Source organism: Chiloscyllium plagiosum, unplaced genomic scaffold, assembly GCF_037043375.1.
Source record: "Chiloscyllium plagiosum isolate Xiang-an unplaced genomic scaffold, Cpla_swu_hap1 HiC_scaffold_23, whole genome shotgun sequence".
NCBI lineage: Eukaryota > Metazoa > Chordata > Chondrichthyes > Orectolobiformes > Hemiscylliidae > Chiloscyllium > Chiloscyllium plagiosum.
This window is the reverse complement of record NW_028270161.1, coordinates 15619075-15646393: the sequence shown is the minus strand read 5'-3', so window position 1 is coordinate 15646393 and position 27319 is coordinate 15619075. Positions and strand designations below refer to the sequence as shown.

Sequence of the window (27319 nt, the reverse complement as noted above, 5' to 3'; positions counted from 1 at the left end):
TTATGGGCGGCACGGTGGCTCAGTGGTTAGCATTGCTGCCTCACGGCACCAGGGTCCTGGGTTCGATTCCCGCCTGTCTGTGTGGAGTTTGCACATTCTCCCTGTGTCTGCATGAGCACCCTCCGGGTGCTCCAGTTTCCTCCCACAATCCAAAGATGTGCAGGTCAGGTGAAGTGGCCATATTAAATTGCCCACAGTGTAAGGTGCGTTAGTCAGGGGTAAATATGGGTTTGGGTGGGTTTCTCTTCAGAGGGGTGGTGTGGAGGGTCTGTTTCCACACTGTAGAGAATCTAATCTAATAAGTCTCCACAGAGAGTGGGAGAGGGTGAAATACTCAATGCAGTCAGATTTCAATACCAAGGATAAAGTTGACCGGAAGAGCATGTTGACGCCGAGTTGACATTTTCAGAGAAAGAAGGAAGACTGGAAGGTTTGCAATAGAATGGCTAGGATCTAGAAGTGCTTCAGTTCTCAGATGAAGCAATTCCCTAATTACATTGAAAAATAGGTTCCTTTGTCAGAATTGTGCCCCGCATCAGGAACTATGCAACTGAAATTTCCAATCTGTGGAGAGTGTAGAATTTGGCAACACAGAAGGAGACCATTCAGCCAATCATCGCTCTGCAGGCTCCTTGAAAAGTGGTCTAATTAATCCCACTCACTTCTGCTTAGGGAAGTTATGCCACAAGGGTGGCACAATGGCTAAGTGGTCAGCACTGCTGCCTCATGGCACTGGGAACCTGAGTTCGAATCCACCCTTGGACAACTGCCTGTGTGGAGTTTGCACATTGCCCCCATGTCTGGGTGCTCCAGTTTCATCCCACATTCCAAAGATGTGCAGGTTAGATGGATTGGCCAAGCTAAGTTGCCCTGTAGTATCAAGGGCTGTGCAGGCTAGGTGGATTAGTCTTGGGAAATACAGGATTATAGGGTGGGGGAGATGGGACTGGGTGGGATGCGTTTTGGACAGTTGGTGCAGACTTGATGGACAGAATGGCCTTTATCCACACTGTGGGGATTCTGTTTTTCTAAACGTCTCTTGAATGTAGTTTTGAGCTTTGTTGCATCCTCTAAGACTATGAATTATTGATGGCGACATGGAGAGAAAGATTCTTCTCACCTTCAGTATTCTTTTGGCAAATGGCTCTAGAAGAAATATATTAACGATAAGCCCCGTGACACCTTGTTCAAAGAGCTCAGCATTAACTTCCACTTGTGTTTCAGACCCTTCAAAACTGCTGAGTGACAATGCTGCTCTGTATAATTGGTTGGAAAGGGGTACGGGGCAAAGGCAGTTGTCAGTAATAAGGTTGCAAATCAGCCTTGATCTTGTTGAATGGCAGGGCAGGCCTGAGATGCAAAATATTCAAATTCGCTAAGAACTGTTTGTGGTGAAATTGTCCATGCAACAGACCATCTCATAAGGAATTAAGGGATATGGGGAGAGTGCGGGTAAGTGGCATTGAAATGCCCATCAGCCATGATTAAATGGTGGAGTGGAGTTGATGGTCCGAATGCCTTACTTCCATTCCTATGTCTTATGGTCTGATCTCCCGAGCCGCAGCACAATTTGGTACAAAGCTTGATCCTTAGATGTAAGTGCACTTCCGACTACTGTTGGTGTGCCTGAGGTAGGAATAAAGAAGGAATAGGAATCAATGACTATTTCTGGAATCAGTTTTCCTGACTGGACAGTGAGTTTGTATCAATGCTGAGAGAGAACTGGATTAGGACCTTCACTCATCCCCTTCCTGGTCAAGTTCCCAGCAGCTGATGACTGGCCACATGAGGTCAATTGGGATTAAATATCAATTCTGCTGGAACGATCGCCTCTTCTGACGAACAGGTATAATAAACAGCAGCGACAGGGAATAAGGTGCATAAGGCAACAGGAAATAATAAGTTTTAGAAAAGCATTGCATATAGTTTGCACAGCAGAAATGGAATATCCCACAGCCAGTACTTTGAAGAAGAGACAGGAAGTTATCTCTAGTGTCCTGGGCAAAGTTTATCCCTCAAGCGATACCAGTAATAATGGATTATTTGGCCATTATCACATTAATCTTTATGGAGCTTACAGTGTGCATATCAACTGCCTCGTGTTGACTGTGTCTGAGACAACCCTGAAGTCCTGAAAGGTGCCTCAGAAATACAACAAAAGCAAATGACTAAGATGCTGGAGATCTGAAATAAAAACTAAGTGCTGGAGAAACTCAGGAGGTCTGGCAGCACCTGTGGAGAGAGAAGCAGAATTAATGTTTCAAGTCCAATCTGAATCTTCAGATGTGTGAATGCACTCTTCCTTTTGCTGTGAATTGAAATGAATTTTCTCTCAGTTGAAATCTATTTTCAACAAAAACATTTCCTCATCTGAATCCTGATCACTCTGGAATAAGAAGGTTCTTTTGGACAGGATAAAATATTTGAAGTCCATCTCTTGCATTTAATTGAATCTGGCTGCACAATGACAACTAAATAAGTATGACACGCAGTAATCGAAAATCTCAGCAACTCCTCATCTGATGAACAGGCATAATAACCAGCACCGACAGGGAATAAGGTGCACACTTTACATCACTTGTCAACAGAATCAGATTTGCTTTCCCTCGTGTATGGGAGATCAATTTGAAAGGTTGAAAATGAATTAAAAGATTTGATAGTTTCTCTCCAGTTACCCTGTTTCCTCTGGTGGGAGAGTCTGGAGGAAGGCTCCATAATCTTGAAGTCAGAGACAAATTCATGGGTATTGTCAGGAAGCATTTCATCTGAAATATCAAAAATCACGAACTCTCTCTGTCAAAAGGCTGTTGCAGCTAGGGAATCGATTGGAAATTTTGATACTGAGATGATAGATTTTGCTATGAAAGGTCATGAAGCCACCGTGGATAGAAGGATTTAAGATACAGTTTAGCCATGGAATGGTGGAACATGTTTGAGGAGCTAACTGCTTATACTTGTTCCTACGTGCTATCTTATGTCTCCACCTGATGGGAAATGGGCCCAATGCAGTCACTTCTCCAGTGCAAGAAACAGATGAGTGTCTCTTTCATCATCTCATAATTCTCGATCTTGTATAGCCCCTACGTGCAACTAACCTCGTCAATGAAAAACGGCTCTCACCTTATTCAATATAGTGCATTCAGAAAGAAAAATGCACTTCATTGTTCCTTTTGGTTCTTTCCCTTATGTTGTTAAAGGTCAATATTTCTGGAGGGTGACAATATCTTTTGAATTAAATATGGAATGCTAAATATAATGCCAGAGCCATCAATATTATAGAAGAGAATAGATAGGCTAAAGACCTTCATCAGGACTCATTTTGATGCTTGGTTTGCAGCAAGTTGAATATATACAGGTATCTCACAATTAGAATGCTTTCTGATGATGGCATGCTTTTGAGTGATTTTCATATTAGGGAACTTTTTCAAATAATGCTACTAGCCACAACTTCAATCTTTGGTTTAGCACGGTTGGTAAGTTTTGTCTGATCAGTGTTTTAAAAATCTATTTTTCACTCTCACTAATGCATTTTTCATATAAATTTGCTATTATAATGCATACTGTGCTATTCAAGCATTTATGATTTATCCAGTACTGTATAGGACAATACGATATATTTAACATACTGTGTATGTTATGGTATGCCATATCAATTGATGAAAATGTTTCCAAAACAGTTACTTACAACAATAAGCTAGAAACTTTGTCAAACATTTCAAAAATTAGGTAGAATTTGTATTACCTCGCGTTATGAAATGCGCAAATATTCAGTTTTGTTCCTCAGTTCGTTGTTGAGTCGGAATCATAGAATCATAGAGATGTTCAGTGTGGAAACAGACCCTTCGGTCCAACCATGCTAACCAGATATCCTAAATAAATGTAGCCCCATTTACCAACATTTGATCCATGTCCCTCTAAACCCTTCCAATTCATTTACCCATCCTGATGCCTTTTTGTACAGCCCAGCAACTAATATTCAATCTCCTCCATATTTAAATGCCAGTTTCACTAAGCAAGGTTCTTTCCATTTCTTAGGTGAGTGGAGAAAACAATGTTCAGAACATTTTTATTTATTCCTGTCTTCCGCATTTAAGTAATACATAAAAATGTCTTTAATCTAGAAATTACAGGACCATAATGCGTGGTTATTGCAAATTTTTGTTTCAGAAAATTATTAGGCTGTAAGACCTAGGAAGAGAAGTAGGCCATTCAGCCCATCAAGTCAGCCACAGCAGTTAATGAGATCATGGCTGATCTGACAATCCTTAACTCTGCTTTTCTGCCTTTTCCCCATAGCCATCCTTACAGATGAAAACTCTGTCTGTATAAACCTTAATAATACAGTCACGACAACCCACTGCAAAATGAAATTCTACAGATTCGTTACTCCCGGAAAGAAGGAATCCTTGCTCATCTCTGTCTTAAATGGGTGACCTCTTAATCTGAGATTATACCCTCTCATCCTAGGCTGTTCCACAAGGGGAAACAATAAGCATTTATGCTGCCAAGCTCCCTAAGAAATTTACATGTTTCAACAAAGTATCCTCTATTCTTCTAAATTCCAGTGAGTACAGGCCCAGCCTGAAATAACTCCACAGAAGGTCGGTATCCTGCCACCAAGTCACCCTTTATTTACATGTGGATAGTCCTCAACACTGATCCAGTTCCCTCAGAGCCAGCTTTCAGACCAAACAGGATGTCTGATACCCTTATTTAAAGTCAGCACAGCTGTTTCTGACCTGGGTTTCTCACTCTCAAACTGCGTGCTAAATTCTACCATTCTTTTACTCATTATTTATTTAACCTGCCTCATTACACATTACCTGATTGAAAGTACTTGATTTCAGAACATTGTTGTAGGAAACTGTTTCAAATAATCTGCACTTATTGATCCTCCTGGCTACCACTGCAATTGATTTTCAAACTACGAGAAGTCTAAGCTCACCCATGCAAATGTATTACCTTATTTACATCATTCCCATTGACTTATTCTCTGTCCCACAGCATAATCAATGTTAGGGAATGTATAAACTGCTTCCATCAATGTCATTTTACTCTTATTATTTCTTATCTCCATTCTGATGGAGTCCAACTTTTCCAATCCAAGATTAATAATTGCTATAATACCTATTTGACCAGTACTAACAGAGCTATGATTAGAATTCGAATTCCTACAGTGTAGAAACAAACCCTTTGACCTAACAAGTCCACACCAACCCTCCGAAAAGTGTCCCACCCATACCCATTACCCTACATTTCCCCTGACTTATGCACCTAACCTACACATCCCTTAACACTATGGGGCAATTTAGCTTGGCCAATCCACCTGACCTGCACATCTTTTGGACTGTGGGAGGAAAGCGGAGCACCTGGAGGAAACCCGCAGAGAACTGGGGAGAATGTACAAACTCCACACAGTCAGTCACCAGAGACTGGAATCGAACTCAAATCCCTGGCGCTGTGAGGCAGCAGTGCTAACCACTGGGCCATCGTGGTGCCCTTTCCACTGAGCTACTCCACCACCCTTTCCTCCTGTCTCTCCTTTTGAAAGTCAACATGCCCATACATACTTAGTTCCCAATTTTAATCTCCTTGTAATCATCCCCATAATGACAATAAAACCACACTCATTAACTTGTATTTGTGACATTGTTTTATTTATCTTGCTTCCCGCATTTGAGAAATGAGCCATTAATTTTATGTGTTTACCATTTCTCCTTCTTTTGACCCTATTTGCTGCTTTTTTTAGTGCTTGTATGTTTTATCCCTTCCTGTTCCTTTCCCTTTAATAGTTGGCCTGCAATACCTTTCTGTTTGTTTATTTTGTAAACCAACATATCCCCTCTCTAAAACCTTCCTGCCTTTGCTAATTTTAAAACACTCCCTATGGCCTCAGTTATTCAATTTATCAGTCCACTGGTCCCAATGTGATTCAAGTCCTGGCAGACCATCGCCTTTCTAATCCAGGTGCCCCTGGAAATAAGACCATTCCTGCCACATCAACCCTTGAGCCACACATTTAATTCTTTGATTTTACTTACCTGATGCTAGTTTGCCAATGACTCAGGTAGTAATCCTAACATTCAAATTCTTTCAGCAGATCCTCCTTCCTAGTCGTATCAATGCTGTTTGTACCAATATGGATGACGTATACTGCATCCATCTCTGCAAGTTCTTCTCCAATGCTGAGGAGATATTCCCAGTCTTGGACAACCTTTGGAATTTCCATTCACATTTCAGAGAAGGGTAGCTATCTCCATATTTATACTGTTCCCACCTGTTTCTGAATTTCTCCCCTCACTTGAGTGGCTCCTAGTGCCACAATCAATTTGTTCATCCTTTCTGCAGATCCTGCCCTCATCCACGTGACTTGCAAGAACCTCATAATTATTGGACAGTTGCAGGAGCTGAGACTCCTTGAATGTTACCTCTAGAAACCTATACCTGCCTCTCCTGCAATCACGCCTTTCTTTTCTTGATCTCACACCAAGTTAGAATTGCCTAATCTAAGAGGCGTGACCACTTCCTGGAGCAAATTGTCCAGGTAACTTTCCTCTTACCTGATGTGGCACAGTTCAGACTCCAGTTCCTCAACTTGGATCCAACGTTCCTTCATCTGTCAACACTATAGATATAGGCAAAAGTGAGGACTGCAGATGCTGGAAACCAGAGTTTAGATCAGAGTGGTGCTGGAAAAGGACAGCGGGTCAGGCAGTATCCGAGGAACAGGAAAATCGACGTTTCAGGCAAAAACCCTTCATCAGTCCTCCCAAAACATCGATTTTCCTGCTTTTTGGATGCTGCCTGACCTGCTGTGCTTTTCCAGCACCACTCTGAATTAAACACTATAGATATGTCCACTCTCGACAACCTTGTGTCCAGGAACTTCTAGATGCTGCAGCAGCAATGCATCACCTCTTCTGCTGTCACCATCGTACTGTATGTAATTAATTAATTAGTTATTCTGCTATTGCTGGTCTTTACACTTGAAGAATCACTCAATTTTTACACATTATTGGAATAAATGATTTTTCATCAGTATCAATTTTATATTTAATTAACTGATTTTGAGAAGGGGGAAATAAAGACTTGAGACTTGAACACAAACTGAAGACCATAATTTTAGTTTAAAAGACTTGAAGCATTCACCAACCCTACTCTGCTGGTTTCCCTGCTTACGTTGTATTGTAGTTTTTAAAGTCACATTGCCACTGGTCTCGCTACTGGTAGGATTCTGGAATCACACTTTTTAGCCTCTCCCACTCTCCAGCATCATCTCCCATGTACTTCTTCTTCAAGATATACTATTTTGAGCCTCAGAACAGAAGGAACCGTAGCCAGTTACGAGAGATTCATCAACTAACCCCCGACCTCCACTACAGCAGGGCAAGTATCAGTTCTTGGAGGCCGAAGCAACCAAAAGACACTTCCTTTTCCTCCCTGAACTCCCTGAAGCACACTTTTGCAAGTCACAATTGAGAGCTTGATTGGCTGTTTGTAAATAATCCAAACAGAAAAGGCCTTTGCGTCACTAAGGAGACTGCATCAGTTGGTTCTTAATTAAGCTGCTGTTTCACTGGAACTCTCTGAAAAAAGCTCGGTTTAAGGCTGACAACTGCAGAAATTGAACTTAGGTTTTTACAAAGTAAAATGAAAATTTAGACTTTCATATCCAACAGTGCATGTACAAAGTCCTATTTTAGTTGTCTTCACTGAATGCACCATTTTTCAGAATCAGTTAAGCACACATACTGTATAATGCCTTTAATTTTATTAAAAATTGGGAGCATTATAAGAAATATTTGAGACTCAGTCACATACTTGGATGGCTAATAGCTTATTCAAAGAGGATAGGTTTTATATAGTGTCTTTAACAAGCAAAGAGGGGTGAACATCAGAGACCTACACACAGATAATATTCGAGGAACCCAGGGCCATTGAAGTGTTGGATAAGGCAATAGTTCAGAAAGCATTAACGTTGGAGACTGCAGTAAGCTCTGCCTAATCTGATGATGTACTACTCTTGGATGGGGAAGAAAGAGGTGCAGCTTGAGTCAGATGAGTCGTTCCTGGCTTCTGATAGTCTTAATGATGATGTCTCACCAGCCAATTTCAGCTGTACCTATTGCTATCGTGCAAGAAGTTTCGTCTTGTTAAGACAAGTGCCTCGTCTTGTTCAGACTTGTGACTGACAAATCCTCTACCACCATTAACCAAATAGCACTTACATCCAGTTTAACTGAGAAGATAGTAGGGTCTTGGAGCAGAGAGGTAGCGTCCTTCTCTCTGGGCCAGATGACAAGATCCAGACTCTGATGTATGTCACAATAAGAAAGAAGGCTTGGCGGTGGTGCTCCCCAAACATCAGTTGGTAACAATTGATTCTATAGTGCTAATGATAAAAAGACACTGCCTGTAAGATTTACCTTGGAGATTCCAATATCTCTGTTAGGGACACCTCAGGACAGACCCCATTGTACTCAGGAGGGGAGAAACTGAGGATCTGAACCCCCTTTTATTTTGCATGGTGCTGGGAAGAGAACTGATCCTAATAAAATACACAATAGAAAAGCTGGTGCTCAATATCACTGAACAATGGGACAGTAAATGGGCCATTAGGCTGGCTTCCCAGAGGCTGTTCTTATTAAAAGCAACTTGAGAATGTTTCCAAGGAGCATAGAACAGCTGCACATTGTATTATTTCTTGCGTTGGATTCTTCGAGTCGGAGCTGCTTGTATGAGCCCGTCTGTAGCTCTCAGTGCTGACTCAGCTACTGAATTCAGGGCTCTGAGACACATCATTGTCTCGTTCCCTCGTGGTTTTGTCCTCCTGATTAATAAAGGACGTAAACATGCTTTTTCAGTTTTAAGACAGGTTCTTTTTTACATGGAGGTATATAGTTGGGTGAATTTATTGATTACAAACTGCTATCTCTGTGGAGGCAAATGTGGGATTTCTGAAATCTGAAGATTTTAAAGTTTGCATTTGAATGACTTCCTGTGGTAGGAGAGTATGTGTGCGAGGGGCCATGGGGTAGAAGGAAGATGTGTCTTGTTATGATGCTTATGAGTGTGGAGCAAGTTTAATGGACTGGCTTTTAAACAATGATAAGGGAGAACTGTATTGATGATAAGTAACTGAGACATAGTGGCCAAGATGGAGTTGAGTTTGATTCTCAGTCTGTGCCAAGTTCACTACTCTCAGACCTGGAAGCAGGGTTAGTCAAATGATTGATGTCGGTGCTCCAGAATAATGCAAAGGAGGGTTGGATCGAATTCCTGATCTGAATCACTATCCAGAGACACACAGAACCACAGCAAACAGAAGCAAGAGTAGGCCATTCAGCCCTTTGAGTTTGTTACACCATTCGTGATTATCATGGCTGATCATCCAACTCACTAGCGTGGTCCCACTTCTCCCCTATATCTTACATGCCTTGAGTGAAAGCATTGATTGGTCACAGATGTAATGGAGTTCCTTATTTTGTTAATTTTGTCACTCTTGAGGTGAGCTAAGAGTGTTGAGTAACTAAAATGGAGAGTCAACATGCATTTGTGGTGTTTAATGTGGGTTGCACTCTCAGCTCTGACTCAGGATGTTGGATTCAAGTCCAACTCCAGAGATTTAGGCTGACTTTCTGATGCAGTATTTAGATTAGAAGTACTGTCTGTAAGGGTGAGAAACGTTGTCGGTGGTGAATGTCAAGCATCCCATGGTATTGTAATGAAGAATTGTAATGGAATTCTTTTCAGTGACCTACACAATATTCATAACTTATAATTATCCTCTTCATATATATTATGACACACCTCTGGCCAGATGTGACTTGAACCTTCTGATCCCGTAGTTAGAATGTTACCCCTTCCCTCGCTGACAATATTTATTTGTAACCAGCACTTAAATAAATACCTGGGCATAATCCTGTTGCTGTGCTCATAACTTGGATGCTGCATTTCTTATACAGCAGTACTTCAAACGTGTATACTTCAAAAGAATGCTGTTAAAACCCTTGGGCCCTGTGTTGAATAATGCTCTGTGTACACACAAGGTCTTCCTGTTGAAGAAGAAAAAGGGAAAAATAGAAAATTTTTAAAAAGCACTAAAAAGATTCACTTCCTGACCCAACCCCTCAGTCATAAAGAGAAAAACTAAGACACACTTGTCTGAGCTTGATGAGGTAAAAGCACAGGGTTCACACTGAATCGGCTCGTCCCAAGCACACAGTGAGGGAACGGATGATGAACCTCAAGATTTCTGCTCTAATTCAGCCATTTATTGTGAGGGGGTTTTGATCCTCTGCTTCTGTATCCACCTTCGGTTTAGCAGTTGCTGTTCAAGGTTTGAGTACTGCATACTGATTTAAACTTACTTTATTCATCCTCGCAAGAAAGATGGGACTTGTTAGTTTTGAAAAGGTCTTTGAGTACCCAGAGACTCTCTGGTCTTTTCTGAATGTTCACCTCTCATCTTTATGCTCCCCTCCGTTCATACCATCCCTTCCTACTCCCCGGCCTGAGGCACAACTGCTGCCAAATATGAATGTGTAGTTCAATAGAAGAGTAACATCACGTCTTCAACCTCTGCAGTTCCTGTTTGAGTCCCCTTGTGTTTCTAAGGTATCTTCTTTCTTCTTCTGTATTCTGCTGTTCAGTTTTGACCTCCTTGAGCCTTATTGTATTTCTTTGCTGTCATCCCCCAGCCAGTGTGTTCATTTTCATTGCCTTGAACTCCTTTCTGTGTTCTGTTTTCATTGTTTGTACTCTGTACTACTCCTTTCTGCTGCTGGATGCCAGGTCAACACTGATATGCAAAGAAAGCATAAGCATTAGAAATGGAGGCACTGGAGGTGGGTGGTGGTTAGCACTGGTGGAGTAGCATTTGGGTGAGAGAGGAGCAGAGGATTCACAATCTTGCTTCGAAAATATTCAGGCAGTATAGGTAGATCACAGGAGGGGGGGATTCCTTCTTGGTTTTGTAATACCACTAGAATGTGAATTAATGGAAAGCTAAATCAATTGATTTGAGTTAGAGTTATTTAGGGAATGGATACCCCTCTGGAGCAATATCAAAATAATAAAAAGATTGATGAAGATCAGAGCTGTTTTGAAGTAAGAATCGCAGAAGAAGGCCATTCAGCCCACCAAGAAAGATAAACTTACTGCAGCAAAATGGTCTGGTACATGATGCTAGTTCAGCCCGAATATTAGCTGAGACACCAGTGAATAATCAAGTACTGCTTTGGGGTGTTTTATATCCACTCAAGCGGGCAGGCTGAGTGTTGGTTTTTCTGTTTTGAGATAGTCAGGACTGAGAAGGATTTGCTTCCTCTTGCTCTGATGGGTTTGGAGATGACTGGCATGTGCACATGAGATTTGCAGACTCTTGCCATATGCAGGGTAGATGGCACTTGAAGGGTTGGGGGGAAAGGTTGTTTGAAGTGTTTTTGAGCTCTCACTCTAATGCCACAATCTCATCTGTGCGCATTCCAACAAAGTCTCCAAGTGTCTGCTGTCATCTCAAATCAACTTTCTCCATTTTGGTCGGAACAAGCAAGAGGCTCCCAGGAGTTGGCAGGGATGTTTGATCACTTTACAAATACTTTGATAGCATCCCTAAAATATTTCGGCTACCTTACTGGGAGCCTCCAGTGGTGACTGAGTCAGACAGTTGCTTCATGTGTTTAGTGTAAGGCATTACAATGACTGATTCAAGATTAGAGTGGTGCTGGAAAAGCACAGCAGGTCAGGCAGCATCCTAGGAGCAGGAAAAATCGATGTTTCAGGCAAAAGCCCTTCATCAGCCCATCTCATTCCTGATGAAGGGCTTTTGCCTGAAACACGATTTTTCCTGCTCCTTGGATGCTGCCTGACCTGCTTGTTTTTCCAGCACCGATCTAATCTTGACTGTAATCTGCAGTACCCACTTCCGTCTATTACAATGACGGATCTGTCCAGTGACGCTGGCTTCATTTCACTCTCAAAGGATACTGGGTAATCTGACTCAGGAGTGGACAGTGCTTTCGGAATCCCTTTCTCAAGTAGGCACTGCTGGTGGTACTTTCACAATGCTTTGAGGTGGGAGTTTTATGTAATACAAGTTTCTGAAGTATTCAGGAGTATCAGATCTCTACTGCCCAGTACACCCTTCCCTTGGTGTTGGTTTTAAGATCCTAGTCTCCAAATACTGTCCTCCTCAGTCAGCCAAAGGCTGAGCATGTGATGATGAATTTAGCAGTCTGTGACCATCTTTGTTGAGAGGAGATTACTAGATAGAATATGGTCCATGTTTTCCTGGTTGATCATAATCATCACTGAGCGGTGGCCTAATGTTTCACTGGGAGGTTGCCCCTTGTGACAGGGACAGCTTTAACTGGAATAGACTATCAACCCACATAACCTTCTGACTCAGAGGAGAGGAAGCTACCCAATCAGCCACCACTAATGTCATACTGAGTTAAAACCTAGCATGCTTCTTAAGCTGCCATAACACTGAGGAAGTTATTTGTTAGTGTTGCGACAGCTATTTGATCCATTGGGATTTCTCAGAGAGAGAGGGAAGAAGGTTTTGCTCCATTGGGATGTCATATAATAGATGTGAACTATGAAATTTAACCCATTGGGATTCCATCTAATGGAAACAAATAGGAAAAAGTTCAATGAGATTTCTTAAATTTGGACTATTTATGATCGATATACTAGGAATGAAAGGGAAATGCTTTTGTCTTTTCACATTTGGACAATGGAAAAAACTGATCCATTTGAACATTGTGTAGGAAATTGAGAATAATTAGTTGTTCTTTAATAACATGCCTGTGCATTTTGAGTCAAGAATTCCTGAGCTTATGCCCAAAACATCGATTCTTCTGCTCCTTGGATGCTGCCTGACCTGCTGTACGTTTTCAACATCACACTCTCGATTCTGATCTCTGGCATCTGCAGTCCTCACCTTCTCCATGCACATATTGAGTCAATTCTAGACGACAGGAGTACAAGATCAAAATAATTTAGCACATCTTAACAAACGTAAGAGTAAAACAGAAGAGTAAAGGGAAATCTTACATTTATAAAACCATTTTAATATTCCCTGATTATTCCAAAGCATTTGACAACAAAGGATTTCCTGGAGAAGTATCCTTGTAGGTGTTTTGGAGGGGGGGTGGTAAATGCAACAGTCATGGGTCAAAGCAAGATGCCACAAGGAGCAATGGAAAAAATAATTGATTGTGAATCTATTTTTGGTGGTGTTGGTTGAGAGGCCAAAGGTTGACCAGGACAATCCCAGACAAGGAGTTAAAACTTTATTTCTGAGAGAAATGGATCTTTCAAACACAAGTGTATTTGCCACCCACTGTGATGTGTCAATCACTAGTAACTCCTGGCTCTACAATCTGGAGCAAGTGGCATTAGAAAGATTGTGGTCACAGTGGGGCGTATGCCAGTAAATGAAAAACGTGCCAAATGCTATTGGTAACTGATTCCTTTAATTCTCACCTCTCAGTAGGAAACAGTCACAGACCTAGGGAAGAGAGACGTTGAATACAGTAATTTCCTGCCTCACTAATTACCTGACGTTCAGCTAAACATGTTGGATTGTGAAACATTTCATTTTCTTCTTAAGTACATAAACCTACCCCTGTTGGTACATAACAGCCATCATTAGCATGAGCTATATCCCTACAAACGTGATCATCATAGTTTACGTAAATAAACAGCTTGGATTTTTTACGGTAGGAATGGGAACGTTACCGAGAGTGAATGCAAGCTCACAGATTGTTGTAGTGCTGAGGGTTCTGTAAACCTGAATAAAGGCTTTTCGAACCTAAAAGGCTAACGTTTTCTGACACAATTCTGCTCCTGGTTAGAGAATCACGGACTGTTAATTTCAGACGAGATTTGTAATAGCATGCTCTCACAGAATTTGCACGGCACTGTTCATCACCTCATGATGTTGAGAATGTTTTACAATTAAACTTTGGAAATATACTTACTATCGAAATTAAATAGGCTTACTAAATTGTAGGGCTGCTGTCTTGTTAGAGATGACTGATGTTATTTTAATGTTGGGCCTCAGGTGAGGGGAGAGGTTGAGAAGGAGAGTCCTCCATTGTAACCGCAGGGAGATCCAACACAGATCAATGCAACAATGACCCGATAACCTGTATTTTGTTGGCAATGCTTGTTGAGGGCTAGATATTGGCCAAGGCACCAGGGAAATCTCCATGCTCCTTTTTGAAATAATGCAACTGAATCGCTTATGCTTCCCTGTGGGGCCAAGCAGAGTGTTGGCTTAATGTCTCATTGGAAAGATGGCACTTCCCACAGTGCAGTGTTCTATTGGCGGGGAGGGGACGGTGGGGTGTGTAAGGTCAGCCGAGATTTTGCGTTCAAGTCTGTTTATTGGTACCTGAGTCCTCAATTTTCCGATTCAGAGATTAGGCTGTGGGAAGACAAAAATTGAAAAGTTGACCTCATTTGCTTGTCCCAATCTTGGATCCATCATCACGCAATATTTAGGGTACACTTACCTCACTCCTCTTCCAAGTCCACTACCTTCTCTCTGTTCCAGAAGCTCCTAATATCTGATGAGATAGAGTTCCATTGTCACCAGCCATACCTTGATATGTTTCATTGGAGTTTCTATTGTCATCAATGACAAAGAGCATGACAAAGGAATGAAAATTGGCCTCAGTGTAGACATTGCAAAACAGCTGTGGTGAAAGGCTGATATTAAATGTAGGTGATATCCTGTATTGTTAGATTGACCAAAGATATAGTTATTATCCTTTATCAGACAGATAAATGCGATATAGATCATTGCCTTATAATTGAAATAGGAGCCGTTGTGAAAGTTTAGAACTATCATGACATCTTAGATGTTGTATTGGCGTGGATCATGAAAGCTGGATTGTAATATGTGCCTGCAGAAGATATAATTTAAAGCTGGATTTCTGCCAGTGCAAGAGATGAACTGTAATAGAATTGATTAGAAACCTAAGAGATGAGCTGTACTTTAACATCATAATGTCTTGGAAAACTTTATGAATCAAGAGCATTCAAAGTAATTGCAAGCGAATTATGAATTTTGTGCTTTATTGAAAATATTGCTGAGAGTTTGTATATTCTTGTGGTACTCAACATTGCTGTATGATGATCTATTGTTTCTTCATATCTGGTCAAAGGTGTGCTGGATGAAGCACTGGTATCTCAAACTTATGTTCCCCAAGTCTGGAGGGTGCCTTTGGCTTTAGTTCAAACCTCTCTCTTGCTGAGTTGTCACATGCTACCCCATTTGTGAGGCATGTCAATCATGCTGAATGCATCACAGCATCCAGAGAATGTTTTTTCCAAATGAGAGGTGTTTTTCAATAAGGAAGGCAATGAAAGACTCGACTAAAAGTATTTCCTAAAGGAATAGTGATGTAGCACCTCCAACATGTGTGTGACTGAATCTTATGTGTCCCTTGTCAGTGTAGCATTAATTGGTCTCAGTTGGGAATTACTTTGGCCTCACCATGGCCACCATGTGACATTATCCAGTGACTTTTACTGGAGGTGCACTGTCAGAACGCTTGCCTAGCACTTAGCATCAAGATTTACTCTTCAAAACCAATTCCCAAAAAGCAGGAATTGCCTAGCTTCCATCAAACTGCTTTTCCTTTCTGTAGAATCCAGAGGAAATTGGACCAAATTCAAAAAAAAATCAAGCCTACTGAACACTGTGAACATTGTACTTAAGACCACATAAATGTCTAATAAGAACAAGCTTGGGGGAATGTAGATGATGAATAATATAGGAGTTTTTAAAAGTTGAAAGATGTTCAGTAAGTGATCTCTCTCTTTCTGTCTCTCTCTCTCTCTGTTGTTCATAGATCCGAGTGGACGGGCCTTCCCATGGTGCGCTGCAGTATGAAACCATTCAGGTTGTGGAGAGTGGTGCCATTCTGCGAGACATGTCATTGTCTGTGGACCGTCAATACCTCTACGTCATGTCAGAAAAGCAGGTAAGACTTGTCCTTGCAATGTTTACAAGCTGGCTACATGTGTCACTGTATAAATAGAACTGAAAATTGCCAAGGTTTGAATTGCAGTGTGCACCACTTTTTATTAAGGAGTAAAGCTCAGTTTGGTGTCACTTGAGGCACTGAATGGGGCAGCACGGTGGTTAGCACTGCTGCCTCACAGTGCCAGGGACCCCGGTTGTATTCCAGCCTCAGGTGACTGTCTGTGTGGAGTTTGCGCATTCTCCCTGTATCTGTGAGAGTGTCTTCAGGGTGCTCCAGTTTCCTCCCACAGTCCAAGGATGTGCGGGTTAGGTGGATTGGCCATGGGAAATTGCCCATAGTGTCCAGGGAGGTGCAGGGTGTGTGGTTTAGCCATGAGAAATGCAGTGTTACAGGTATAGGATCGGGGACTGGGTCTGGGTGGGAATCCAGTATGGACTGGATGGACCGAATAGCCTGCTTCCACACCGTAGAGATTCTATGAATTTGTGAATGGTCCAGTCAGAGGTATGTGTGTGCATGTGGATTTTGAATCAGGTGATATTCTTGAGGATAAGCATTTTGAGCTGAAAATGTGTTGCTGGAAAAGCGCAGCAGGTCAGGCAGCATCCAAGGAACAGGAGAATCGACGTTTCGGGCATAAGCCCTTCTTCAAGAATCCTGAAGAAGGGCTTATGCCGGAAACGTCGATTCTCCTGTTCCTTGGATGCTGCCTGACCTGCTGCGCTTTTCCAGTAACACATTTTCAGCTCTGATCTCCAGCATCTGCAGCCCTCACTTTCTCTCGAAGATAAGCATTTTGAGGTCACTTTAAGGAGTGCAGCTTGAGAAAGCAGTGGTCAATTTCAAAACTGCCTTTTATAGGTGAGAACAGTTGAGTGTGGGATAGATTGTAAGCAGTGTGGTTCTCACCAAGTTGGAAGTCAACCATGAATTGAGAGAGATAGGAAACTGGGATGAGTTTCCAAAATGCCCTGATGGAATGCCAAACAGCTTTTATTTGTTCTTTTCCTGTGAGAAACATTCTTCTTGTAACAAGCGTATTTTATAAACATACATTTGGCATATCCTTATGGTTTCAATGTGGAATCTCTTTGCAGTTGGAAGGTTAGCCTCTCCACGCAGTGGCTCAGGATTGAATGTGTTAATCCAAGGGTACAGCCCTTGGAGCCATCATCCTTTGAACAATGCTGAGTCATGAAGTATAGTGTGACCTTTTCTCTGACAGATCACCACTGACATCTCACAGTCTTGTCACACTGTCTTGCTGAAAGGAATTACTAGCTGCTCCTTTCAGGGGCAGTGACAAGGGCAGTCACCAGTCCTGTCTGCATGGGCCTGGATTTCCGGGCCACTTTCAAGAGTATTTTTAACTAAGTCACCTTTGGTAGAGTGCTTAGCTTTGATAACACAGCTTGTAAGGTCGGAGTGGAGTTGTCAGTCTGTGGCTGTTGTAAATATCAGGACATGAAACAGAATGAGTCAGTGGAGCTTTACATTCAGTGTCTGTCAGAGTTCTGGGAAAGTACAAGCTTTTAATGAAGCTCATAAGATCTCTCTGGATCAGCACACCACTGTGACCCAACTCCTCAATTAGTACATAATTGCATCTGATCTAACTGAAAGAAAATCTGTTGAGGAGAGGTAGGGTTGAGCTCCAATTAATCCTGAACTCATTAAAATGGACAGCAGTAACAACATAAATATATCTGTAATAAAAAAGGGGAGAAATAGCATTAAACTCATTGTAATGACGGGTTGGGGGCGGGGATCGTGCAACATAGTGCTGGAGTGACATAGGACTGTGATTGCCCAAGACAGTTCTCTCAACAACGTGTGGATATGTGACTTTTACCAACAACAAGGACAAGGATAGCAGACACATGGGAATACAGACAGTTGTGAAGTTATCGTCTCCCAGCCCCTTATCCATGCCTCTACCACCCTCCACTCCGATGAAGTCTTCCACCGTCCTGACTTGGAACGATGTCACTGTTCCTCATTTTCACTCGATCAAAATCATAGAACTTCCTCCTTAACAACACTGTGGATGCATCTACCCCCAGACAGCCTGTAGAGATCCACTGCCATCTTTCCAAGATAGTGGTGTATTGGTAATATCTCTGGCCTAGTGGTCCAGAGCCTTGGTGAATTTTCTGGCGACATGGATTCAGATCCCATAATGGCAGTTGAAATTTGAATACAATAAAACTGAGAGTCAAAAAATGTCTGAGTGAAAACCGCGTAACCTTTAAAACTCACCAATGCCCTTAAGAAAGGAAAATTGGCCATCCTTACCCGGTCTGGCCGACATGTGACTCCAGACTCGCAACAATGTGGCTAACTCTTAACTACCCTCTGAAATGGCCAATCAGTTCAAGAGAAACTCTCCACTGCATGGAGAGGCTAACCTTCCAACTGACAGCCAGCCAGCCAACCCTGTGATGCCTATATCCCATAAAAGAATAAAAATAAGGATAGCTAATAGATATTGACCTCTCCAATTCCTGTAAATAACGAAAGTAAGAATTCAGTAACTATTAATGATCTACAGCAGCAGCAGCAGTTCAGACTGTATTAGAAATAAAATATAACAGGTCATTTTTACAAAGAGACCTGTTTTCTAAATAATTCTGTATTTTTTTCTCCGTCTTACACAACAGTTAACTGGAACAAAAAAATCGCTGAGACAATTATTTTGGGTACGATTGGCTAGATGTATCAGCAAGAGCCTTTTCCAGTCTCATCCTGTAGAGCCTAACATGTAAAAAGACTGCTATAATCCTGCCTTTGGCTCCACAGGTGAAAACAGGTTTTCCTCAGTCACTTCACTTGTCCAGGCAGCTCATGTGGTTTTATTTTTCTTGTGTGGGAGCAGGGCAGCCATGATCAATCAAATTTCTGAATAGAATTTCATGACATTTCATGAATTTGATTTTATGAACTGTACAGCATATCGTCTGTCTAAGAACTTGCCATCTTAAAGCATGTGCCCAAAAGTAAAGGTGTGTTGCATTTTGTTGTTGCCTTATGTCTGTCAGTAATCAATCCTGTGTCTGTCATGAAAGGGAAGATATTTGCATTTTATTACGCTTGATGATAACAGTAAGCACAGCCGATATGCCAGAGCTGACTGCTAGCTGCAAATTCGATCATATCGAGTGATTCACCTCGCTAGTCTGAATCAGACTGAATTAATTGAGATGAGCCATGCATGTGTCTCATAGTACAATGGGAAACAATTAGCACTTTTGTTGTGACCTGGCCAACGTTTTCCCCTCAGCTGATATTGCCAAACAGCAGGTGGTATAAACATCTACGCTGTTGTTCAAGTGTGGGTCATAGCTGTTGAAAATGGTTGCCAGACTCCACTGTATTCCCAGCAATCTCTGTATTTGAAGAACAGTTAGCTGCCGAAAGTGTAGAGATGTATTTTGAAGTGAAAGGCACAGTGGTCATGTTCGGGTTTACAGGTAGAATATACAGTTACACTGTGGGTTTGGGGTGGGGTATGGTGATGGGCAGTTCCCCATATGCGTGTTGGTTATGTTACCAGTTCATGTCTTATTCCTGGAGGTTTCTCACGTAATCTCCATCTCTAATGACTGCTAACTGCAACCTGAAAACCAACTCTCCACTGCTTATTTGCAATTTCACTGCTGCCCCCATGTTGTATCAGCATGTCAGATCATTACACAGTGACGTTGCTCACCATGATGAATGTTGCTCCTCATTTAATGTAGGAAACTGCTTCCTCAAGTGGAATAGTATCTGCTCTGACTGGAAGGGTCTCTTGGAGTTGACAAAACATAATGTATTGCATGTTAATGCAATATCTACAGGTTTCATCAAAAATGATAGACATTTGAGACTTTAAGGAGGACCACGTTAGGTCGGTCTCCTTCCACGTGCTGTTCTATTCTGCTCACAAGTCTGTATTACATCATCACTGTGGGTGGTGCTTATGGCAATTCTCCATATTAATGCTTTCAGAATCGTCCACTTTCCTGTTTCTTTGGAACACCAAGACACAAATGCTGCTCAATGAAAATGAGAGCATCAGCATCATTTTTTTAAACACATTTTGATGGTTTGAACCCTGGTTTTAATCACAGTTAAGAAAATCACACAACACCAGACTATAGCGCTGCTCCTTCATCAGGTGGTTGTGGAGCAGAATGTCATATGATGAAGGAACAGCGCTCTGAAAGCTAGTGATTCCAAATAAACCTGTTGGACTAAAGTCTGGTGTTGTGTGATTTTTAACTTTGTCCACCCCAGTTTTAATCAAGCAGTCTCCTGGAGATTCATCCCCAATTCCTGGAGACCTGACAGTTGGCAACAAGGAACTTGGTTCGCCATCAGCACATATTGGGAAAGCACCCACTGACACTTTTAGATTAGATTAGTTACAGTGTGGAAACAGGCCCCTCGGCCCAACAAGTCCACACCGACCTGCTGAAGCGCAACCCACCCAGACCCATTCCCCTACACCTAACACTATGGGCAATTTAGCATAGCCAATTCACCTAACCTGCACATTTTTGGATTGTGGGAGGAAACCGGAGCACCTGGAGGAAACCCACGCAGACACGGGGAGAATGTGCAAACTCCACACAGACAGTTGCCTGAGGTGGGAATTGAACCCAAGTCTCTGGCGATGTGAGGCAGCAGTGCTAACCACTGTGCCACCGTGCCGCCCTGCAGAGCTATTTCTGATTGTCTCCTTAAGCTTACTTTTTAAAACATGTACTTGATACAATCCACTAGTCATTTTCCAGTTTGACCTGGAGTCCTGATGAAGCGGCCTCGACTTGGGAATGTGATGTTGAGAAATCACAGACGCAAACTACTGCAGGTTCTGGAGACCTGAAATAAAATCAAAAAGTGCTGGAGAAACTCATCAGGTCTCGCAGCAACTGTGGAGAGACAAACAGAGTTAACGTTACAACTTCAATTGGACTCTTCTTCAGAACTGTCTAAGCTAAGTTGATTCCGGAATTGAGACGATTGGAATTCCCTGCCCAGTGAAGCAGTTGAGGTTACCTTGTTGGATGATATAGACTTTTGAAGAGTAAAAGATTTAGGGGATGGATGATCGGGCAGGTGAATGGAGCTGAGTCCATGCATAGATCAGCCATGATCTTTTTGAATGGTGGAGCAGGCTTGAAGGGCCAGATAGCCTACTCCTGCTCCTAGATCTTATGTTAGGACATCGTTTATTGCTTATTATTCCTTTTTATTTATTTGTGTGTGAGCTAGAGGGAAAACCAATGCTTATTGCCCATCCCTATGCTCTTGAGAGGTTTGTGGTGAGTTGCTACTGTAGATGAGTGTGGTTGTCCAGTGCAGGGATGCCCACAGTGCTGTTTGATAAGGGACATTCCTGGAGTTTGACCCAGTAACAGTGAAAGAACAGAAATATGGTTCCAAGTCAGAGAGCCTTGTGACTTGGAGGGAAACCTGCAGTGATGGTGCTCCCATCCATCTGCTGCCCTTGGTATTATAGCTTGGAAGGTGCTGTCAATAGAGTGGTTGCAGTGCACCTTGTAGACTGTACACACTGCTGTCACAAAGTGTAATGATGGAAGCATTGAATATTTAAGAAGGTCAGTGTTGTGCTCTTGAAAGGGCTGCTTGGTCCTGGTTGCTGTCAGGTTTTTTTTGAGTGTTAGTGCTGCTCTCATCTAGACAAATCAAGAGTGCTCCAACACGCAGGAGTTGAGAAGTGAGTTACTGACTGTCAAATATGATAGATGCAATGTCAAATTCACTCAGTGGGAGGGCTGCAACAGCTCTTATGATGCTTAAGGTGGGGCAGTTGTTGAGGGTATTTGGAAAGCGATGGTATGGAGCAAAAAGAAACAACCAAGCCTCTTACTCCAGATCTAATAACCCCTGTGTGAGGTGTGAATATGAAAGGAAGCACACAGCATACTAATAATCATTGTTGAAGTCAAATTCATGTCAGTTGGGCAAAACTGTGAGTAGGTAAATGGGACGATGTAGGGGGACAGTATTGGAAATTCTCATTTGAAAACATATCCCCAGAGAAGGATCCATTCTAAATCACTTTATTTGGGGAAATGCAGAGAAAATTTGAAAACTTAGATCTAATGATTGGCCACTGGGGTGATGAGAGAATTGATGAGAATTAGTCTTCATTGTCCTTTTGTGGATGAGAAGGGTGAGCACCCAAGTTCAATGATAAACTCATTTTCCATGGTTCTTTGAAATGTGATTTCGAGGAATATTTAAGATCAGTCATTGTTTTGAGGCTTTGGGAAGGGTAAGAAGATTTCCCGTTGTTGTGAAAAGGCTGATGGAAACATTGTAGGTTTGTGACTCCGTGGAACTGCAGAAATGCAGCAGGTACACAATCGTTAATGGCCATTGTAACCATGATGGTGTTTACCACCTTTCACTTTAGCATTCCAAGTAACCATGGTGACACAAGTCAATTACCTTTGAGAGAAGGTAGGAGCTGTTGGGAAGATATGAATGGTACAGAGCAAATCCAAGTGATAAGACTGCAGAATAACTTGTAAAGAACAATAAGACATTTTTGCAATGTTGTATGGTACAGGAATACAGAAACTGAAGAAGATGAAATGGCTAAAATACCTAAGTATGTGTTTTCTCTGCTATACTTACCAATGAGGCGGATGCTAGCTGTACCAAATATTCTAGCAGTTAGCGAGGTAAGGTATTTAATAAGTCAGGAAGAATAAGGGTTAACAAGTATTTTTGCTTGAGTTATCATGAATTGTAATGAAGGAAAATTTGTGTGGAACTAGCTGTGGTTGTGAAAGGATTACTGGCCACTGGGGATGCATCCCACAACGAGAAGCAACTAAAAAGGTTCAAAGTGGATGAAATATCGGAATCGAGCAATCACAGCGCCACTTGGTTTGGATCAATAATTGGAAGCTGTTTGACACAGTAGGCTAAAGGACATACCAACAATTGAATAAGAAGTGGGATTTTGGAGAAATGGAGCACAGAAATGGTATTTGGACATTTATTGCTAAAAGAAATAAATATAAAAGTAGGGAAAGATTGTTGCAACTGTACGAGGCATTGATGAGACCACATCTAGGGCTCTGTATACAGCTTTGGTCCCCATACTTGATGAAGGATGTATTTACATTGGAGACAGTTCACAGAAGGTTCACTTGATTAATTCCAGAGATGAAAGGCTTTGTTTTACGAGGACAAATTGAGCAGTTAAGAATTATACATGTTAGAGTTTAGTAGAATGTTATGTTAACTTTATGTCTAATGCTAGAGGGTGTGTATTTAAGCTAAGAGGGAGAAAGTTCAAAAGAGATGTGAGGGCAAGTTTGTTACACAGAGAGTGGTAGATGTCTCGAAGGTGCTGCCAGGGGTGATGGTGAAGGCAGGTACGATTGGGGCGTTTAAGGGGTTTTTAGGTAAGCACATGAATATTTAAGGAATGGATAAATATGGACCATGGGCAGGCAGAAGGGATTTGCTTAATTAGGCATCATGTTTGGCACAAAATCCTGGGCCGAAGAGTCTGTTCCAAAGCTGTATTGTTCTATGTTTTATGGTCTATGTTCTATGAATGAGGGAAAATCCAATTGAGGTATATAAGTCACTAAAGTAGATATTGAGCAGTTAAGTCTTGTGAAGTCAGTTAGAATGAGGGTTGATAGTTTTAGGCTAAGGGGTGGAAGATTGAAAACAGAGATGAGGAGGCATTACTTCTATCAAAGGGTTGTGACTCTTTGGAATTCATTACCCCTAGAGTACAGTGGATGCCAGGATATAGACAGATTTTTATGTAATAATGAGTTACAGGCTTGTGGAGAGTACAGTATACAGGAGAATGGGGTTGAGGTTTGGATGAGATCAGCCATGATCATTTGGAATGGTGGAAGGGGCTCAAGGGCCTGGATTTACTGCTGTTGCTCCTCATCATCATATTCTTAAATGGAATATCTGGCCTTTTCTCACTTTCTTTCAGCAAAGTTACGGGTCGCACAGATGTTGCTAATCTTATAGTTCATCACAATACTCAGCAGGTTTTTTATAAGCCTCACATAGAAGGCAAATTCTAATTCAATCAAAAGCCAGAGAAATCAAACGTAAAATGCAGCATTGGATCAGAAATTGGTTACAAAGTCTGAACAGTAGACATTAAGCACAAAATACAGAAAAAGCTGTGAAGAACCTCTGAGGAATGATGTTGGAATGCCAAGAGAAGTTAATTAGGATCCCTTATGAATCCCTGTGATTTTCAGTTTACTAACCTATCTGCACTCTCCTGTTCCATGGTTATTCTGCCTGAAAACAGCTACCTCAGCACAGGCCAGGGATTAAATAAGTGCCTGGGTCTTTCCTGCTATCTATATATCCCAACTTATATGGCTCAATGCCACACCATCTGGGTCCGTTTACTGAGCCACTGTGGAGCAATCCTATTTTATATTCTCATTAAACAGAATTGTTGTGTTTGGTGCAAGTTTACAGGCAGGAGTTTTCTTGCTTGTGAGGCAGTGATCTATTGACACCACAGTAAGTTGTTTCTATTCAAAAGTCACATTTGGCAGCACAGTAAATGAAGGCCAGCTTGATCTCCTTGGGAACTCTGCTGAGAAAGTGCAGGTATTTCTCTATTGTGAGGTTCCTTAGCTTCTGGTACGCTCAGAGTCACCACTGTGTGGGAGCTTGCCTTGCCGACCAGAGTAGTGAAGAGAAAAGAAGCTGTATTGTACTGTTGTGAGCAGCTGAACATGAAGGCCTGGCTTTGTGCTGGGCACTCCCGTGTCCTTGCTGCTGAAACAGAAATGAGCATCCTCTGTCAAAACGTCATTGAGAAATGGTAGCAAGTAGACTATAAATGACAGCCTCGCTGTCTGTTTGTTCATTCTTCCCTCAACACAGAGTTGCCTTGACAAGCAAGAAGCGTATAAAGTGCAAGCTGAAACGTGGAGTGGCCTAGGTGGTGACCACTTCGGATTTAAATAAGTGTCCCACTGTACTGGACTGTTGCTTAATTTAGCAAAAGTGAATAAAGAGCTAGTAAAAGAGTAGTCTATGTCGACAGTTGTTTACAATGTGCGCTCATACACTGGTGGAATTAGGCCTTGCTAAACCCTGCTTGGAGTTTTAAACAACTTCCCTCTGCACCTTTCTTGCCTCTCACTTCTGATAGATCATAGCAGTGAGATCTCCCTTTCAATATGCCACAGAGGACGCGAGATTGCCTTGGGACACATCATAAAAGCTAGTGGATTACGTGAAATCAGGGAAAAGTTCTGTCCTCATGACGTGAAGTGTGTACTGGCAGAACTGACTGCTTCACCTGTTGGACCTCAGACTCTCCAGTGGGTGCAGAGTGTACAAAGCTGTCAGTCTGAATTGGTGGCTCTGGAGGGTTGAATGGATCTTCTCAGTCATCTGAAAGGGTGGTGTGAGGAAGATTCAACAGTAATTTTGAAAAGGGGATTAGAAGTATTCTTGAAAAGATAAACAGAAATGGTAGAGCTGCTTTGAAAAAGAGGAGGCAACGGGGCTCATTGTTACAGTTCTTTGAATGGGCTGGCACGTGAATGGTGGGCCAAATGGTCTGCTATGCCATGTGACTCTTTACAGAACCTATTAAGTGAACTGTCTCCAATTGTCGAACAGTTAAACCAGTGGGAAGGCAGATGCTTTGTTTTATACAATTACAACATTGTACAGAGCACATGCATTGCACACGTTACAATATTGGATCTTGTTCAAGCAGATGTTAAGAACAGAGAGGTGAGGCAGAAGATCAGCGAGGGACTGCTAAATTAATCAGATTTCTTCCCTCTCCCTCCTACATAGTATTGTTGCCCTTATCTACTGGGATTATGTGCTTTGGAGAATCTTAGTTTTAGTCTTAAATCCGTGTCTTTTCTGGACAGAGAAAAGTGAGATCTGTACAGCTGGGAGATTTCTTTTGCTATACAACTGTGGAGCTTAACCTTTGAATTCAATATGCCACAGGAATCTTGCATCTTTGATCAAACACAACAGCAGAACTTTGAGAAGGTCACACATGACTACCTGGTTTTAGTCAGGATGGGCTTTTTGAGGGATCTGGGGTGATGGTTGCAGGGTGGGATTGGTGTTAGAAGTAGGCTGATTTGAGAGGCATTAGGACTACTTGTTTTGGAATGTTAAAAGCCATGTAATTAGCCAGCCGGATTTTATAGTGGTTATGTCTGGGAGAACGTCAAGGTCAGAGAATGCTTTAAAGTCTGTCTAAAACCTTGGTGCCATGTAGCTGTGGTGTGGGGAGCTTTGCATGAATGTTGAGAGAGGTACAAGCAACAGCAATTCTTCCTGCCCCTAAGCCTGCTTGCAGGGGCTGTGCGAGTTAGATTCCTTTAATTAGAAATGAGTCCACAGAGACCCGTTTAGAACTGTCTCGTTCTTAAAAGCTTATGATTTAAAATTGTGACAACCTCCCTATTGATTATTATAGTTGATTAGTCAGTTCATTGAATAAAAAGAGAGCAAAATATAATTGCAAGAAGGTTCAGTGGAAGAACTGTAGACTTTCTTCTGTAACATCATTAGGTTGTTTGTGCATGAACACTTTGTGTTCGCATTGAACAAGTCACTCCTATAGACAGGATAATAAACAGTAGGATAATCTGACAATCTCCAAGTGATGGTCACAAAGGAATTGTGAAGTCCTCTGACACAATTGGGACATGGTTGTGTACAATTCAGTTCATGCAAACAGGAAATTTCAAAGTGCTGCATCTGCTCCCCCCCCCCCCCCCCGCCCCGACTCATTTTCCCTTCCTCTGTTGACTCCCAACTCAGAAAAGCTCTGTCACAGCGTTAGAATTCTGGGTTCACATCTCACTGTGGGCTTCAGAAGACCATTCGCAGCAGCAACTCAGCACCTTACCGAGGGTGTGCTACATTGTTGTCACATTCAGGAATTAGTTGCAAATTCCCAAGTGGTCGCAAATGGATTCTGTGGCACTAACAGCCATGCAGTGCTGTCATGATAGAGTCACCATTTTTCAAAAAAAAATGTTTCCCACCAAGCATTTACCTGCTCAGTTGTTCACTTATTACTTGTGGGAGTTCTCTGTGCACCAGTTGGTTTATGCTTGTGTGACAGCAGTCAATAAGTTCAAAGAGAACCATTGGCTATAAAGTGCTTTAAGAGGTTCTGAGAACCCTGTAAGGAACTGCAATCATAAACTGTAAATAAATCCCTACTCATTGGCATTTGGAGTCAAGAGCCCTTGGCCAAGGAGAATGTTCTGCCTGGGTGTCTAAGTGAGGTTGAAGTAGAAAGT

At 41.9% G+C, this 27319-nt stretch overlaps 1 protein-coding gene across 8 annotated transcripts in view; it reads left to right on the top strand.

The window, feature by feature from the left end:
* plxna4 (plexin A4) overlaps positions 1 to 27319 on the top strand; it is a 633380-nt gene that overhangs the window by 274983 nt on the left and 331078 nt on the right. For all 8 annotated transcript variants that reach the window (XM_087999383.1, XM_043714038.2, XM_087999382.1 and 5 more), the window contains one exon: positions 15870 to 16001. In XM_087999383.1, the coding sequence (XP_087855509.1) occupies positions 15870 to 16001 (132 nt within the window). The remainder of the gene's footprint in view (positions 1 to 15869; positions 16002 to 27319) is intronic.